General features: G+C 33.9%; 2 protein-coding genes across 5 annotated transcripts; one reads left to right on the top strand and one right to left on the bottom strand.

Moving 5' to 3' along the window:
- Nucleotides 1–1,697: 1,697 nt before the first annotated feature.
- On the top strand, nt 1,698–5,965 carry LOC7480185 (receptor-like cytosolic serine/threonine-protein kinase RBK1). 2 transcript variants are annotated; one of them, XM_024605144.2, is made up of 8 exons: nt 1,698–1,985; nt 2,342–2,803; nt 4,141–4,398; nt 4,519–4,673; nt 4,751–4,830; nt 4,948–5,083; nt 5,285–5,434; nt 5,621–5,965. In XM_024605144.2, exons 1-8 carry the CDS (start codon nt 1,973–1,975, stop codon nt 5,777–5,779), a joined length of 1,413 nt encoding a protein of 470 aa, XP_024460912.2. In that variant the 5' UTR covers nt 1,698–1,972; the 3' UTR covers nt 5,780–5,965. The 2 variants fall into 2 exon arrangements, with proteins under 2 accessions (XP_024460912.2, XP_052310288.1); XM_052454328.1 differs by lacking the exon at nt 1,698–1,985 and adding an exon at nt 2,039–2,206.
- A 1,670-nt stretch (nt 5,966–7,635) lies between these two features.
- LOC7495544 (AP2-like ethylene-responsive transcription factor AIL6) lies at nt 7,636–12,605 on the bottom strand. Of its 3 annotated transcripts, none has more exons than XM_052454538.1 (10): nt 12,188–12,605; nt 11,874–12,101; nt 10,879–11,416; nt 10,615–10,697; nt 9,471–9,479; nt 9,257–9,345; nt 9,068–9,141; nt 8,931–8,981; nt 8,746–8,822; nt 7,636–8,387 (listed from the first exon to the last, which is right to left on the bottom strand). In XM_052454538.1, exons 2-10 carry the CDS (start codon nt 12,010–12,012, stop codon nt 7,927–7,929), a joined length of 1,521 nt encoding a protein of 506 aa, XP_052310498.1. In that variant the 5' UTR covers nt 12,013–12,101; nt 12,188–12,605; the 3' UTR covers nt 7,636–7,926. The 3 variants fall into 3 exon arrangements, with proteins under 3 accessions (XP_052310498.1, XP_024460943.1, XP_024460944.1); XM_024605175.2 differs by having other exon boundaries at nt 11,874–12,052; XM_024605176.2 differs by having other exon boundaries at nt 11,874–12,048.
- Nucleotides 12,606–15,210: the final 2,605 nt, after the last annotated feature.

Raw genomic sequence — 15,210 nt, 5'->3', positions numbered from 1 at the left:
GTAGGTGGAAGACAGCATTTTCACATGTGAAGACTCTGTGGATTTTCATCGTCCGAAGTAATCATAAATCAATGTGTTAATGTGTGTCGGGAATTGAGTGCTCGACACTGAGAGTGAGAAGGAAAAGGTAAAAACAAACATACCATGTGTTTGAAGCTTGCATAATTGATAGCTTTGTGGACCAGATTAATGATACTTCAATGGCAGTCCCCATTATTGAGGTTCCCAGATGTCCAGAAACCAGGAGATTTATGCAGCCCTCATGTTATTACATGGACTCGGATGAGTTGTTAGTTGAATCAGTAAAAAAAACTTTATGTTCCCGCCATGTAGGAAAATAATAGGATGATAGAAAAACTTTTTTTTTTTTTTGACAAAGTATGGTCCTTGGTTTTTTTTTTTTAATCTCAATTCCAAAAAAGTTTCATCGTAATATTATTCTGAAATGATTAATAGTTGAGTCGATTTGTTTCCTTTATTGAATTTTTAATTTCAAGTTATGGAGCTAGCAAAAAAAATTATATTAATTTTTTTTCATTATAATATTTTATTATGTTTAAATATTATATGAAAAAAAAGAAAATATAAAATCACTCGAAAAATAATTTGGTTTTAGTTGATGAGTGAACTGATTTAAAAATACAGCTTAAAATAATTTTTCTTTATACTTAAATATCCCGTGAAAAAAACAGGAAAATACAGTTAACCTTTTATTACATGTACGAGTTAGTGGATTCGTTATTGTCCCTCCCTCCCCCACTCCATCTCTCCTCTTCCCTTTCACTTTTTAAAGCGCCTGTCACGGCAAAAATCGCGAGCCCTAAAACCCAGAAGGCCGAGATTTCATCAACGCAGTATCAATAAAATTAAAAGGTTAACTATATTTTCGTCCTTGTAGACTGATCAATGTTCCATTTATATCCCCATTGTTAAGCTTTTTCCAACTTTATGCACATAGATTTCTTTCCTCTCTTATAAATCTTACCCGTATAAATTTCTTTCCTCTCTAGCACTCATAAATGTTATAATATCTTATAAAAATCGTTAAAATCTAAAAAAGATCAAATAAAAAGGTAGGTTATTTAATGATTATATATATATATATTTTTAAAAAAATCATCCAAGAAAATCACTTTTAAAAAATCACTTGAAATAATTTAATTTATAATTGATTTGTTTCATCTAGTCGACTGTATATTTAATGCTAGTTAGAAGATTTAAACTTAAAAAGTAAAAAAAAAGAGTAAACCTTCTCAGAGCTCATTTGTTTTTGCATTTGAAAAGAACTTTTGAAAAAAAAATATTTTTTTTTAATTTAAGTTATTTTTTTCAGATCATTTTGCTGTACTGATGTCAAAAAGAATAAAAATAAAAAAATATTATTTCGATGTATTTTTAAATGAAAAATACCACAATATCATACAGAATCTTAATCAACAAGTCTCCATGGTAGAGTGAGTTAACAATTATCATTAGCAATTATATATTAAATCACAAGTTCCCAACAAAATAGATATAGAACCATTGGTTGAACCGATGACTGAGCCCCTTATCGAGTCTCATTTTAAACTAGAAGGGTCATATAGGACCGAAGTGGGGCATTTATGAATCTATAGGGATAGAAATGAAGTTTGATCCCAAAATGAAAATTGAAATAGAAAGAGATTAACCCGACAGTAAGTGGTATAAATATAGGATTACATATATTCCAATCACCTTGAAGCTCGGGGCTGTCTACCTTCTCTCCTCCCCAGGAATAACCAACTCTTAAAGATATACCATTATTCTGTCAAAGCCATTTGTCTCTCTGCATCTTGCCTGTCTTTCTTTCAACAACCGAAACATGTAGCCAAGTTTCTTGGATTCTGAAGTTTCTCATTTCTGGGTAATTTACAGCTAGGAATTGATTGAAGGACCCTTTTCTTTTGGTTCTTTTCAGTTGAGGCTAGAAATCCAGAAATCATAGTGCTTAATGGCTTTGGAAGGTGAGCTCTTCTCATTTTCCTGGGAATTTCTCTTTTTGTAATTCTGTTTCTTTGGTTGTGGAGACAATGAAGGTGAGAAACGAATGATGATAGCTTTATTCGGTTCGGGCTTTTGCCTTTCCTTACCAAAAAGCAAGCTTTTATTCTCTATCTCTCCCTCCCTGCCTTTCTTTTCTTCTTCCCCGTCTGTTTTCACAGGAACCAAACGAAAGGGGTCAAAGGTTTTTGTTTTCTTTTTTAAATTTAATGTTCTTGTATGTTGGCTTTTCCATTTCCTTCTGTTTCTTATTAGTTACAAAGACAGGGTTCCTCTTCTGAAAAGTTGTCGTTTCATGTTGTTGCATATAATGAGCCAGAGAGTGAAACCGAAGAAAGCCCAGAAATGGAAACAAATGATGACATGACCAAGAAGACAGAGCCCCCCATCCTTGAAGACCCTTCACCAAGATGTGTATTGGAGATTCCTATTTCAGGTACGGACTCTGATCACAGCAGCAGCAGCAGCAGCAGCAGTTGCAGCTCAGGTTCAACGGAGAAATTAGTCCCTGAAAGAACGGGGATCTTACGAGAGAGCAATGGTATTCAATGGAAACAAATACTTGATTCATTTAAGAAGAAATCAGTGAGGAGGTTTTCAGTAATTCCATTGATTTCAACGTACGAAACTATTGCCAGGAAGAATTTGAGAAGGAAATTGGCAAGAATCCAACATTCTGCTGATGTCTTTATTGATTGTGAGGGCATTATGGCGCCTAAACCTTCATGGAGGAATTTTGATTATCTAGAGCTTGAGGCTGCTACTGATAATTTCAGCTCTGGTGAGCCCTTTTTGGTATTTTCAATTTTTCTCATACGCATACATATCTGCCTGCCTACATAATTTTCTTTTCTTTGTCGCTACAGTGCCACCACTTTGATACCAGGCTTAATTGTGCTTCCAATTCCACTAGTTGAAACATAATAGTAGCCGCTTTAAAGAACTTTTTCTTGTTTTTGGAGGTTGCTTTCTTATTTTAGAGACATAAATTTCAGAATTTATCTCATGGGCCAAGGTTTAAGAGTCAGACTTAAGATCATATTTGACAGGAATGGGATTTTGCCCCCTAAATAATGTGATTTCTTGAACTTGTCCCTTCTATTAGGATTTCATTGAGAAATTGATAGAAATGCCCTTAAAAATCACCTCAATTCCTCTCTTTTCTCTGTTAGTTAACATGCTTTCCTTAGTTGGTTGAGGAAAGGATAGGAATTGGGAAAGTTTTTTTTTTCAGATTTCTCCGTTGATTTCTCATCGGAAATCTAACGGAAGGGATATATATTCAAGAAGTCATAGTGTTTGGGGGGAAATCAGATATTTTTGTAGTTTGGAGGGGTATTTGTTTTTTCGCTCAAATTTAGGGGATATTTTACAATTTAGCCTAAAAACAAACTGAAGGTTACAAACTTACAATCCATTGATTTTCTTTATTGAATGGTATAATTGAAAGTAATGGAAAATATAAGTACTTGCTGATACATTTTCAAGAAAAGAAAACAAAAGGATGATTTACACGTTTTAATTTTTGAAAGAGGTAGCCTCGAACCTCGAATAGTCAATGCCGCCTGTGACTGAGGAAAATGATGGTGGGACCGAACTTCTTGACCTCTCACCTAGCATTAAAATCAAGGCAGCCATGTACTTACTTTACAATATCCTCGATGACTATGGCAATAAGAGTCAGCGTTTTAGCCTAAAACTTTTAGGCAGGCAGGCAGGGAGGGAGTTTTGGATGGACACGGACATATGAATATAGCTCGCAGATGTTTTCTACAGCTTTTCTTATTAGTTGCAGACTACCCCAGTTTAGGAACTTAAGAAATAAATCCAGTAGTGATTGACAAATTAAGCTGCTTTTTACGTGTCCAAATCCACGTTGATGAACATTGACGTTGCGTAAATGACTAGTTGATGGATCATAAATCTAAATTTCAGGTTTAAAATTCATCAGATCCTGGCAAGGATTGTGAATCATTTATAGCTTACCAGCAACTTAAAAATGTTAGTAAAATCTTGATGCATATAGGATAGGAGTCTGTATGCAGGGGATTTATTGATATCGAAATCAACATCATTGAATAATTCTTACGATTCTAATTATCCATCAAATATTCACAGAGAATTTGATCGGGGAAGGAGGTCATGCAAAAGTGTACAAGGGATGCTTATCTGACGGCCAGGTTGTCGCTGTAAAGAAGCTCATGAAAACTGAGAAGCAGGAAGAGGACAGAGTTGGTGATTTCTTATCAGAGCTTGGGATTATTGCACATATAAATCACCCAAATGCAGCTAGATTGCTTGGTTTCAGCATTGATAGTGGTCTGCATCTTGTCCTTGAATTTTTACCACATGGCAGCCTCGCGTCAGTGCTCCACGGTGCTGTCTCTAACTCTATTCTTAACAAAATGTTGTGCATTTGTGACCATCAAGTTGCAGGATTTACTAGCATCTAATTTTAATTATCGCATTCTTATAAGGAGAGATTCAGCATTTCAGGTGGATCAGATTGTCTAGAATGGAAGAAAAGGTTTAAGGTGGCTTTAGGAATAGCAGAAGGACTTCAGTATCTCCATCATGATTGCCCAAGGCGCATTATCCATAGAGACATCAAGGCCTCGAACATATTGCTCAACGCAAATTTTGAAGCTCAGGTGCATTTTCAATTCAGCATGTATTGTAATTCCATCTCCATCTTTTCTTGTAGGGAATGATTTGGTTTGTTCCTCAGATTTCTGATTTTGGATTGGCAAAGTGGCTTCCAGAAAACTGGATTCACCATATTGTCTTCCCTATCGAAGGCACATTCGGGTGAGGCGTTTGCAACCACTCCAGTAATTTATTGCCAGCATTCTGATCCATTTCACAAATTAAGTTTAATATACATACATATATTCTGTCTTTTTAAACTAGAAAACTAAATTTCAGATACTTGGCTCCTGAATACTTTATGCATGGGATTGTTGATGAGAAGACCGATGTATTTGCTTATGGGGTTCTGTTACTTGAGATCATAACAGGTCGCCGTGCTGTTGATTCAAGTAGACAGAGCCTTGTGATGTGGGTAAGATCCACTCATGCAGAGTCCCTTTTTTTCAATATATATATATCCCCGTGTCAAATTATCCTTGCACTGGCAGATTTTTATGACCATTTCTAATCATTTTGCCTTGACTGCATATATTTTCTATCACAGTACTGTTAAAACCACTTGTATTTTCAAGAAAGCTTTGACAACATGTATAAATGTGTATTTTATGCACAGGCAAAACCATTGTTGGAGGCAAATAATGCTAAAGAACTAGCTGATCCCAGGCTGGGAGATGATTATGATCCCATTGAAATGAAGCATGCCATGTTTACGGCTTTGATGTGCATTCACCACTTACCCAATACACGTCCACACATGATCAGAGTATGAAATCTGCTTTATATCCAGTCTTATATCCAGTCTTATATATATAATCATACAAAATTTAGGAAATAGCTAGAAATATTATTCTACACTTCCTTTACTTACATCCATGTGAGAAGAGAAGTTCCTACACTAGACCCCTCCAAGATTTATACATGTTTCTGAAACAAACATCGGAAAGTTCAGGTGGTGCAGCTCTTGAGGGGCGAGGGAGCACCTGTGGAGTTCAAGCAGAAGACGAATGCAGGGAGGGCAGTCCTTCTGGATGGCTGTGACTTGCAAGATTATACTTGTACTACTTACCTCAAAGATCTCAATCGTCATATGCAACTTGTGATGGAGTGATGCTGGTCTAGTTACTTTTAAGCCATTGTTACTTGTGCTGCCGCCGATTTTCGGCTGTTCTATGCGAAGGCAAATGTCTAAATGCCCTTCTATGTGTGGGTGAAAAAATCAATATTTTCACTTCGTACTGTCTCTCTGTACAGGGTTCTAATTAAATCCCAAATGGATGCTTCGTGTTTGGCATAAGTTTATGGAGGCCTAGAAATAATAACCACTTCCCGTACCTATTTATATGCTCAAAAAAAAAAATTAGCTGAAAAAACATCTTGCAATAGTTTTAAAATAAATTTTCTATACCTTTAAAATATAAAATACATGGAGATATAACATTAAAGTTTATATTGTATTTGTTTTTTTCATTCCGATAATAATAATTAAACACTATCTTTGATTAGAAACAAGGTATCCACGATGAATTCAAGAGATTCTTGAAGATTCTAATTTGATTTATTTATTTGTGATTTTGAAAATGCTTGTAAGTATGGTTTAAAGTATTTTTTATTTGAAAATGCATTAAAATTATATTTTATTATTATTTTAAAAAAATTACTTTTGATATCAAAATAATCTAAAGGAATAAAAATAATTAATTTAAAATAAATTAAATTTTAAAAAAACATAATTTCAATAAAAAAAACATATTCTTTTCGATTCCTTGTTATTTTTTTTTATATAATCCAGGGTGTCCGGGCCAGCGTATGCGTATTACGATTAATTTTCGGATTCACTGAACATCCTACAAGTTCAGTAAACGGTAAAACATTACGGGAATGACAGACATATATATATATATATATATATATATATATACACGAAAACCATTTAAATATCCCACCAGCCTAGCCGCCAAGCAAAATTGGCCGGCAATGTCGTAAATGCTGTACTCTGCTATGAATCTAGCGAATGAGAAATTACTCAACAGGCTTACGAAGGAATTTGTGGAACCATCTTCAAGAAATTATATATAGTTTTTCAATTAATTTCCTAAAAACATTCCCCACAATATACATTTAAGGATATATATGAAAAGTATTTTCAACTCAAGGTTTTTCTTTTATCCTTTTTTCATTATCTCAAATCTTTTTTTTCCCTCCAACTCCTTTTTATTGGATCATTTTGATTTTTTTGTTAACAAAAATATTTTTATTTGTAAAATTGACTTTGATAAATAACAAAATGATATTTAAAATAATTAAAACTTGCGGTAATACAACACAAGAAAAAAAATACATTTTGTTATGGTTTACAATAATTACCCGTCGTTTTTTTTTAAAAAAAAATTATTATTCACCTAACTTTATTGATATTTTATTTTAATTGGGTTTATATGGAGTTTTCAGTGTTAATAATAGATTCCAATATTAAATTAGTACTCAATTTAATAAAATAAAATAAAATAAAATTTTATTAATTCAATGTAATTCAAACTTTTAAAATCTAATTTTAATTTAAAATAAATATTTATATTTTTCCAAAAAATAATATCACGCAACATCCTCACCCCTAGCATACATAGAATGAAAGAAATTCCATGTGAAAAAAACACATAATTGCAAGTTTGGCGTCCCATTGACAATTTGACAGTGATTGCTAATGACGGTCGTCAGTTTGATATAACAGAGTTCGCAGGATTCTATGGAAGGTCGAAGATTTGACAGTAGTTTTCCACCCATAAGTTAATGACCAAGCTGAGGCCACAAACAAAGCTATATACTACAAGGGCTGCAAAACAGATCCAAGTGTTAAAAGAGACAACCTCCTGAAGTGATGATATGGGCATTTAGAACGACAACAAAACAATATAGATGAGCGGCGGCGGCGGCACGAGCTCGTAAAGTTGGAGAATATTCAAAACCTTCCCACAACCAGATGGATCTCCTTCATCATTAATGAAACAGGTCTTATCTAACACCCACTTAAAAGAGTCGCATACAAAATCCAGCATCCTGCCATAACTACAACTATATTAAACCAAAAAAACCTCCTATACCTTTACCAGTCCAGCACCAAAAGTTAAGGTAAACATTAGGGTAAGGTGGGTCAGCTAAAGTTTTCAGCTAGCAAGCTAGCTAGAAGCTCCACCAAAAAGTGAAAGTTTGTTGCTACTGCATGTTAACTGAATTTCTGATGTCAAAACTGCAATTTGGTCAATAAGTTTGGTGAGGCCATGTAAAATACTCAGCTGTTTGTGGCAAAGTAGTCATTGCAGTTGCCATGGATGAGGTGGAACCGGAGGAGTCAGTTGCTGCGAAATTGTTGGTGGTTTGGAGGTGGTGGACGAGGTTGTGATGATAAAGCGCCGTGGAAGCATCAAATGTAATACCACATGGGACTGCAGTAGAAGCTGGCTGAACAGCAGCAAAACTGATGTTGTTGTTGGTGCTATAGCTGTTGCACCGCGGCTGGGGCTGGTGGTTGTCGCTTACATTTGGTTTATGCTCGGCATCTAGTGAGGTCTTTAAGCGCTTTGCTGCTCCACCAACTGGAAGAGCACTCTTCATGATGGCTTCAACATTATATCGGTTCATCTCAAAATTGGTCACTGCATTCAGACCCCTAAACTTTATGGCAGCTATATCATACGCCTCAGCTGCTTCCTCTTCTGTGGCTGTTGCCATTTGAAAGATCAGGTGACGCATATTAATTCAGGAAAAACTTTATTACCATACCATCTCATAGTTAACAAAGCATATTGAATGCATAGAGCTGACAAGTCGAATGAAAAATCATATTAGGTTTAGAAATCAGATATGTTCATGTTTCTGCCCTTGAGGAAATGCAAAGATACTTTATAGACTACATTAAATCAAATACAATAATTGTGTATGCAATCAATTGTTTGTGCGAGCAGTAGGGAGCAAGAATCTTGCTCATGCTTATGATCAATTACAATAAACTCCTGCAGAAAATTTTGAAACAAGAGTATGATGACCATCAATTTACTTAGGAGAAGAATTAACCCTTACCAAATGTTCCAAGGTAGAGATCCTTGTTTCCAGCTACACGGCCTATCCTCGCTTGCCAACGACCCTGTTGATGATGCCTGCAAAACATATATGATATATAAGCAGATGCTGCCGCTGGCTTGTATATGATGCAAGCTAGCATTATGAGATCAAGAAAAAGAATTTGCTATTAGAGAGACTGAAACCTTGTGACACCCCTGTAAATAGAGGCTCCCCGTGAAAAACCACTACTCTTCCTGCAAAAACAAGGATAATTTTTCTTGATAATCTGCAGGTACATCAAAAAGAGCAAGGAAGAAACCAGAGTTAGATTTTGGCATACCTCCTCAATGAGGCAATGAATTCTTGCTTGGACACATACTCCATATCCTCCAGTTCTTTAGTATAATTCGAAACCTGCCAGCGACAGATATGCCAACTTGCTTCAATAACTAAACAAGTATACCCTAAAGTCTACATATATTCTCCTGCCGAGGAGAATGAATCAATAAATAGAAAGCATAAGCATTACAGGGCAATTGGTGGTTGCAGTTGGACCCCAGTATTTTAGAGCTGCCAAGTCATAAGCTCTAGCTGCCTTTTCTTCCTTATCATACCCACCTGATAAATTAAAAGAATAACGTACAGCAATCACTATGTCTGTTATTTCTGAAACCGTATAAATGAGTGCTAGAAAATAGCAGCTTGAAGATGAAAATAAATTTGAGAGGAGTTAATTAGCTTACCTAAGTATACTGTAGAGAACATATCGAAAGGTTCGAGTATAGTGGCAGCCACATAGCAGGATTCCACAGTTCATGCAAGAGGAGAGAGAAAAAAGTTCAAGGAAAGAATTTTAACGTGGGAAACCAAGCATAGTCAAAAGTTTCAGCGTGAGCTTCTTCCTCCACGCAAGAAAAAATTAAATAAAGCAAGAAGCATGTCTCTGCATGTGACTGTCTCTGCAGAAAAGGATCGTTACTGTTCTACATTAAGAATTTATTAATGGTCTAGCTAGCTACTAGTAGTTAGCTGTTTATCAAGTGTATGTTATACTTTCTTCATGTAGAATAAGTCCAAGTCTGAATTTGAACACGCTCCAAGAATCAAACCCCAAAAGGGTAACTTTGAACTACAATTTCTAATTACTTGAAATCCAAAATAAAAATTCCTGATCCAACATTTTTCCCAAGGCACTGCCACTGTGTGATTGTGAATGAATGGATAGGCCGTGATGCCAGACACCAGCTTTACTAAAAAGTGGAAGTGGCCAAAATTTTCATTGAAAAGAAAAGATATATTTCAAGTTGAGAAATGCTGGTGGTCTAGTCAAACCTAGACACTAAGCTGCTACTTGCTGCAGGTAGCTGAGAAAAAGAAAAGAAAAGAAAGCAAAAGTAAGAAAAAAGGCAGCTGCAAGGCATATCCATTGATGTGTATAACGCCTGAGGCATGGTGAGTATGTGGACGTGGGTCGTGTCAAACAAACCTAACCTTGCAGCGGCTAGGGGACCCAGATGAGAGAAGAAAGAGAAAGTCCAAAAATTAACAAAATGGCGGCACATCTGATCAAATCAATCACATAATTGATAAAAAGAAACAAAAGTAACAGTTTGAACATTTTCCTTCCATTACATAACACACACACACACACACACACACACACACACACAATCCTCAGTCTATCTATCAGATTGTGGTCCACACCCAGTAAACTAAGGAAAACGGGTGTGGCTCCCCTTGAAATCTGAATGGATGCAATCCAAGTTTCTTTTCACTTCACTTCTACTCCTGATTCATAGTATAAAACCCAGGCCCTTTACAGGAACTGATATATACACACACACACACACATATATATGTATAGAGGGAGGGAGGGAGGGAGATGACCTTGACGCCCTTTTCTAGCCTGACCCTCTCTCCTACAGCTGTTATCCCATAGATGCGCTTCATATCTGCCTGTCCATCGATGTCTGCAGCAGCAGGAAAACCAAAAAAATATTTCTCACAAAACTAGTTTCATTATAATTAACGATTCGAAGAAAAGCCTGATCTTAATGCTTCAAAGAAAAAGAAAAAGAAAAAGAAAAAGAAAAATAAATAATTAATGAACGAAAGGAGATTAATTAATGCAGAAATTTCATTGTTAATTACCTGGTAACTCCTCTGTAAATAGAAGTTCGCTGACCAAAGGTGTCAGCAATCTTTTTAGAGCAATCGTTGTCAGCAGAAACAATAGCAAGCTTCTCTGTTGAGCCACCCTGATTATTGCTAGTATCATTATTCACCCCAAGTGACAAGGCCGCATTATTAGAGAACCCCAACTCGTTCCCAGTCGACTCAATACCACCAACCTGTGTGGGAGCTATTGAAGCCGAGTCATCAACCTCTGAGCCTGAGTTAGTCGAGAAGGCTTGGAACCCAGCAATAGCTTTAAGATCTTGTTGCTCGTTGAAGTAAGCCGCTGCAGAGCCCTGATGATCATAGATGTGGGTCAAGGACGAGTCTTGGGTCTCTGTCTGGCTATTATCCGAATATCGAACATTAATAGATGATGAAGAATCTCCAAGAAAATCCTCCAGTTTTGGGACTTGTTGGTGTGGAGTTTCTGGGCCTATAAAGCTTGTCAGAATATTAGAGTTCTCTGCCATTGTTGTGGTCGTGACTTGTGATTCTTTGGGGTGTGCCCAGCCTACGCAGTAAACAATAGTAATCTTCATCAAGCTCTAACCATACACAAGGACGGCCTCTTGGGACTTGCTAAAACAATTTACAGGTGCAACTACAACTAAACTAGTAGCTAACTCATAAATAAACAAAAATGAAAACTTCTTCCTCCCCATATTTCTAATCGTATGCTTTTAACCAAGCAGAAAAGAGCTACATAATTAAAGAAGGAACAGTATCAATTCACGCACATTCTTGTTGAGTGCAGAAGTGAGCTTAAACGTAACTAGCAGACTAATACACAGCATATACGAAGAAACAAGAGATAATCAGTTATGGAGTAAATCTCTCTAATCCCTCTGCACTTTCCCAGCAACCAAACACAAGTTGAACATTTCCTTGTTATGATATCTATAAATGGATGAACTTTAAAAGATAAACAAACATGTAAAAGGAAGAAAAAGGAGAAGGGTTATACGTACCATCAGCATAGAAGTTATCGAACAAGTAGTGAGGAGAGGCAGAAGAGGAGCTCTCATAAGACATGAACTGAGATTCAGATGACCTCAACATTTCCATTGGAGAGAGTGAAAAAGAAAGCCAGTTAGTAGCTGGTGCCATTATTAATTTCCTTCTCTCTCTCTATCTCTCTCTTTTCTTTCTGGTTTGAAAAGCAAAACAAATAGTAATCCCTTTAAAACTCAAACAAACTCCACATAAAAAACAAATTTTTTCTCAGGAAACAAACAAAAAGAAAACAACTTTACCCTAAGAAAAACCAAAACCGAAAATTTACCTCTTAACTGTTACTTGCTCAGAAACACCCACATCCCATGTCTAAAGGACGATAGTCGTCACGAAGCTACTAGCTAAGCAAAATACCTACTAAAAAGAAAGTGCTTTAAACTCAATCTTTTTATCTTTATTTTTTGGTTTTCATCAAGAGATCGTTTAAACTGAAGTTTGATGAGCTCCAGCTAGCTGGGGCTAGAAATACAATGCATGCAACAACCCAGTATTTGTGATTTGGTGGTGTCTCTATATGGAGAAAACACAGAAAGAGAAGGGAAGAGAAGGAGGTGTCGATAGCAATCGCAGGTGGACATAAATAAAGGAAGTGTTGAGCGGTTTAAGGCTTTAAGCTGCCAACCGGCGTAAAACCAGAGAGGTGCTAGCTAGAGACAGGCAGACAGAGCTACTGCTTTTCTTTTTATATTTTTAACTTATGTGTGTAATAAACTAACATTTAATAGTGGTCCGGAGATTTCAGCTACTAAGATTTAGTACTTTTTGAGAAAAATGTGAGCCTAAATTTAGAAACATTAAAACTTTTTGTTATTGTTCTCTTCCATAACGTTTTCTTGGTGTTTCAGACATAAAATAAGAGATATAAGAGAAAAAAATATTTTTTTTATTTTTGTTTTTAAAAAGATAAAAATTAACTTTAAAACTATCTTCATCTCTCTAATTAAATATATTTATGTTATTTCTATATTTATACTTTATGTCCTAAAATATTTATCAAATATAATTTTAATTTAAATATTAAAAGAAATGGATAAGATACCATCAAAATATTTAGCTGGAGGAAGGATATGATTTTAACATGTTATTCAAGTTTTAATTGTGTTTAGATAAGTTTTAAAATGCATTCAGGTTTTAAAAAATATTAATAATAATAATAATAATAATTTTTAATAATTTTAACATGTTAATATAAAAAAAATTAAAAAACTTATTTTAATATATTTCAAAACAAAAAATATTTTTAAAAAACATATTCGACTGTAATACTCAATTGGACAGCCTATCACTAATTGAACTAGTCAAATGCTCTTCAAAAACCCCACTTTGCTCAAATTAGATAAATAATTTTGAAGTTAGGATTTATGATAATTTATTAAAATATTTTAAATCAAGTTAATGTAAAAAATGTATCTTTAAAATTATATAAAATATAATGATTTAACCTTGATTAATATAGAAACTAATTTAAAAATACCTTTATTATAAAAAAAAATCCTCAGATCCTACGTTGGAAAAATATTAATAATACCACTTTTGAGCAAGTAGTTGAGAAGAGAGTGACGGGGGAGAATTTCCGGCTCTGCGGTGTAGAAATTTTGTCTGGAAACAGTGCCGCGAAAGATCCGGACTGGCGGAAGCAATTTTGAGAATTTCCCTCTCTTTGTGTTTTCTTTTCATTTTACCAATTTGACCTTGGTGAGTGGTGTATTTCTTTTCGTTATTTATTTATTTATTTTGTCTTATTTGCTGATTTTCTTACACTTGTCTTCCATGCACTTTTCATTATTACAAGGTGTTAAAAGAAAGTTGTAAAGTTGGTTTTTAAAATATTTTTTTATTTTTTATTTTTTTAATATTAACCTATTAAAAGAATAAAAAAATAATTAAAAATTAAAAAAAATTAAAGATTGGCAAAATGGTGGTGCCACCGTTTGTGTTAGACAGGGGCTTAGTGGGTGGGATGGATTTTAAATGGACATGATATTATCCAAATCCAATTTGGAGATCAAATCCTAATTGAGTGAATTATAATTTAGTTCCTATATTTTTTATGATTTTTTAAATTAGTACATTTAGTTTGGAAAACAATGAATTATAATTTAGTTCCTATTTTTGTGATGATTTTGAAAATTAGCTCCATGACCAAAGCTGACTATTAATTCTTAAAAAAAATATTAAATTACCCTTTTCAGATGCTTTTTTTTTTAAAACGGTGAATTTGATTACGAGTGAAGGGTATTCTATACAATTTGTTTAGTTGACTAAAATGTGAGGCAATGAAATATGTTTGATATTTTAGACAATGGCATTGTCTATTTTTGTGGCTGTGCTGTGTTTTCTTTTAAAATTTATATATATATATATATATATATATATATATATATATATATTCTGATACGTTAGTGTTATAAATAAATTTTAAAAAATAAAATATATTATTTTAATGTATTTTTTAATTAAAAAACAATATCAATCATAGTTTTAAATATACTCGAACGGTGCTAAAGTTGTTTTTTGCAAATCCCCTTATTGTCGATTTATCAAAAGTCTAGTATTCATATAGTTACCTCGAATAAAAAAATAAGAGAGATGTTGACTATACTAGAAATAAACAATCTTGTGTCATAAGAATAATAGTTGTCCATTATATAAATCAATAAAGAAAGATAAAACTGGTCATTAATTAGTAAAAATTATCATTAATAAGTAAAAATAGCTGAGGTTAACTATAGATCATGACTTAGAAGATCAAAATTCAGTGATCAATTAAATTCTATATAAAAAAATAATAAATAACAAGATAACCGATGAATATTATAAAATTAGCGAACTTGCTATATGTTTCCGCTAAAAATTAAATTTATTTTTAATATTAACATGTTAAGATAATAAAAAAAACAATTTTAAACAAAAAAATCTTAAATATCAACATGTAAATAATGTTTTGACCGCCTATTAAAACAAAATTTAGATAGATTAACATTGGGCAATCCAAATAGCATTCCCCACATCTAAAAAATAATTACCACTAAAGATTGTATGACGTCGGCAGAGACGTCTACACCTGTCTTGTAAATAGTTGAATTTTGATCATTTATTTATTTATAAATTTAATTTGAATATAAAAATATTATTGTTGTACGACATCGCGATAACATGTAAAGATTAACTTGTAGAAAATAACATATTTATTATTTAATTTTAATTTTAATTTATTTTTTTAAAATAAAAAAATAGTTAATGAGAATTTGAATTAAAGTTGTTTTCATCTCATGCATCCCTTCGTGCTAC

This window comes from Populus trichocarpa, chromosome 7, assembly GCF_000002775.5.
Source record: "Populus trichocarpa isolate Nisqually-1 chromosome 7, P.trichocarpa_v4.1, whole genome shotgun sequence".
Taxonomy (NCBI): domain Eukaryota; kingdom Viridiplantae; phylum Streptophyta; class Magnoliopsida; order Malpighiales; family Salicaceae; genus Populus; species Populus trichocarpa.
The sequence above is the reverse complement of the archived record's forward strand: the minus strand, read 5'-3'. Positions and strand labels throughout refer to the sequence as shown.

Coding starts and splice junctions, on each gene's coding strand:
- LOC7495544 (XM_052454538.1), bottom strand. CDS start 12,012: ATGGCACCAGCTACTAACTGGCTTTCTTTTTCACTCTCTCCAATGGAA. Junction 11,417..11,873: donor CGATAACTTCTATGCTGATG/GTACGTATAACC, acceptor TTTACTGCGTAG/GCTGGGCACACCCCAAAGAA. Junction 10,698..10,878: donor ATTTACAGAGGAGTTACCAG/GTAATTAACAAT, acceptor CTGCTGCTGCAG/ACATCGATGGACAGGCAGAT.
- LOC7480185 (XM_024605144.2), top strand. Junction 4,399..4,518: donor CCTCGCGTCAGTGCTCCACG/GTGCTGTCTCTA, acceptor TCAGCATTTCAG/GTGGATCAGATTGTCTAGAA. Junction 5,435..5,620: donor CACGTCCACACATGATCAGA/GTATGAAATCTG, acceptor CGGAAAGTTCAG/GTGGTGCAGCTCTTGAGGGG.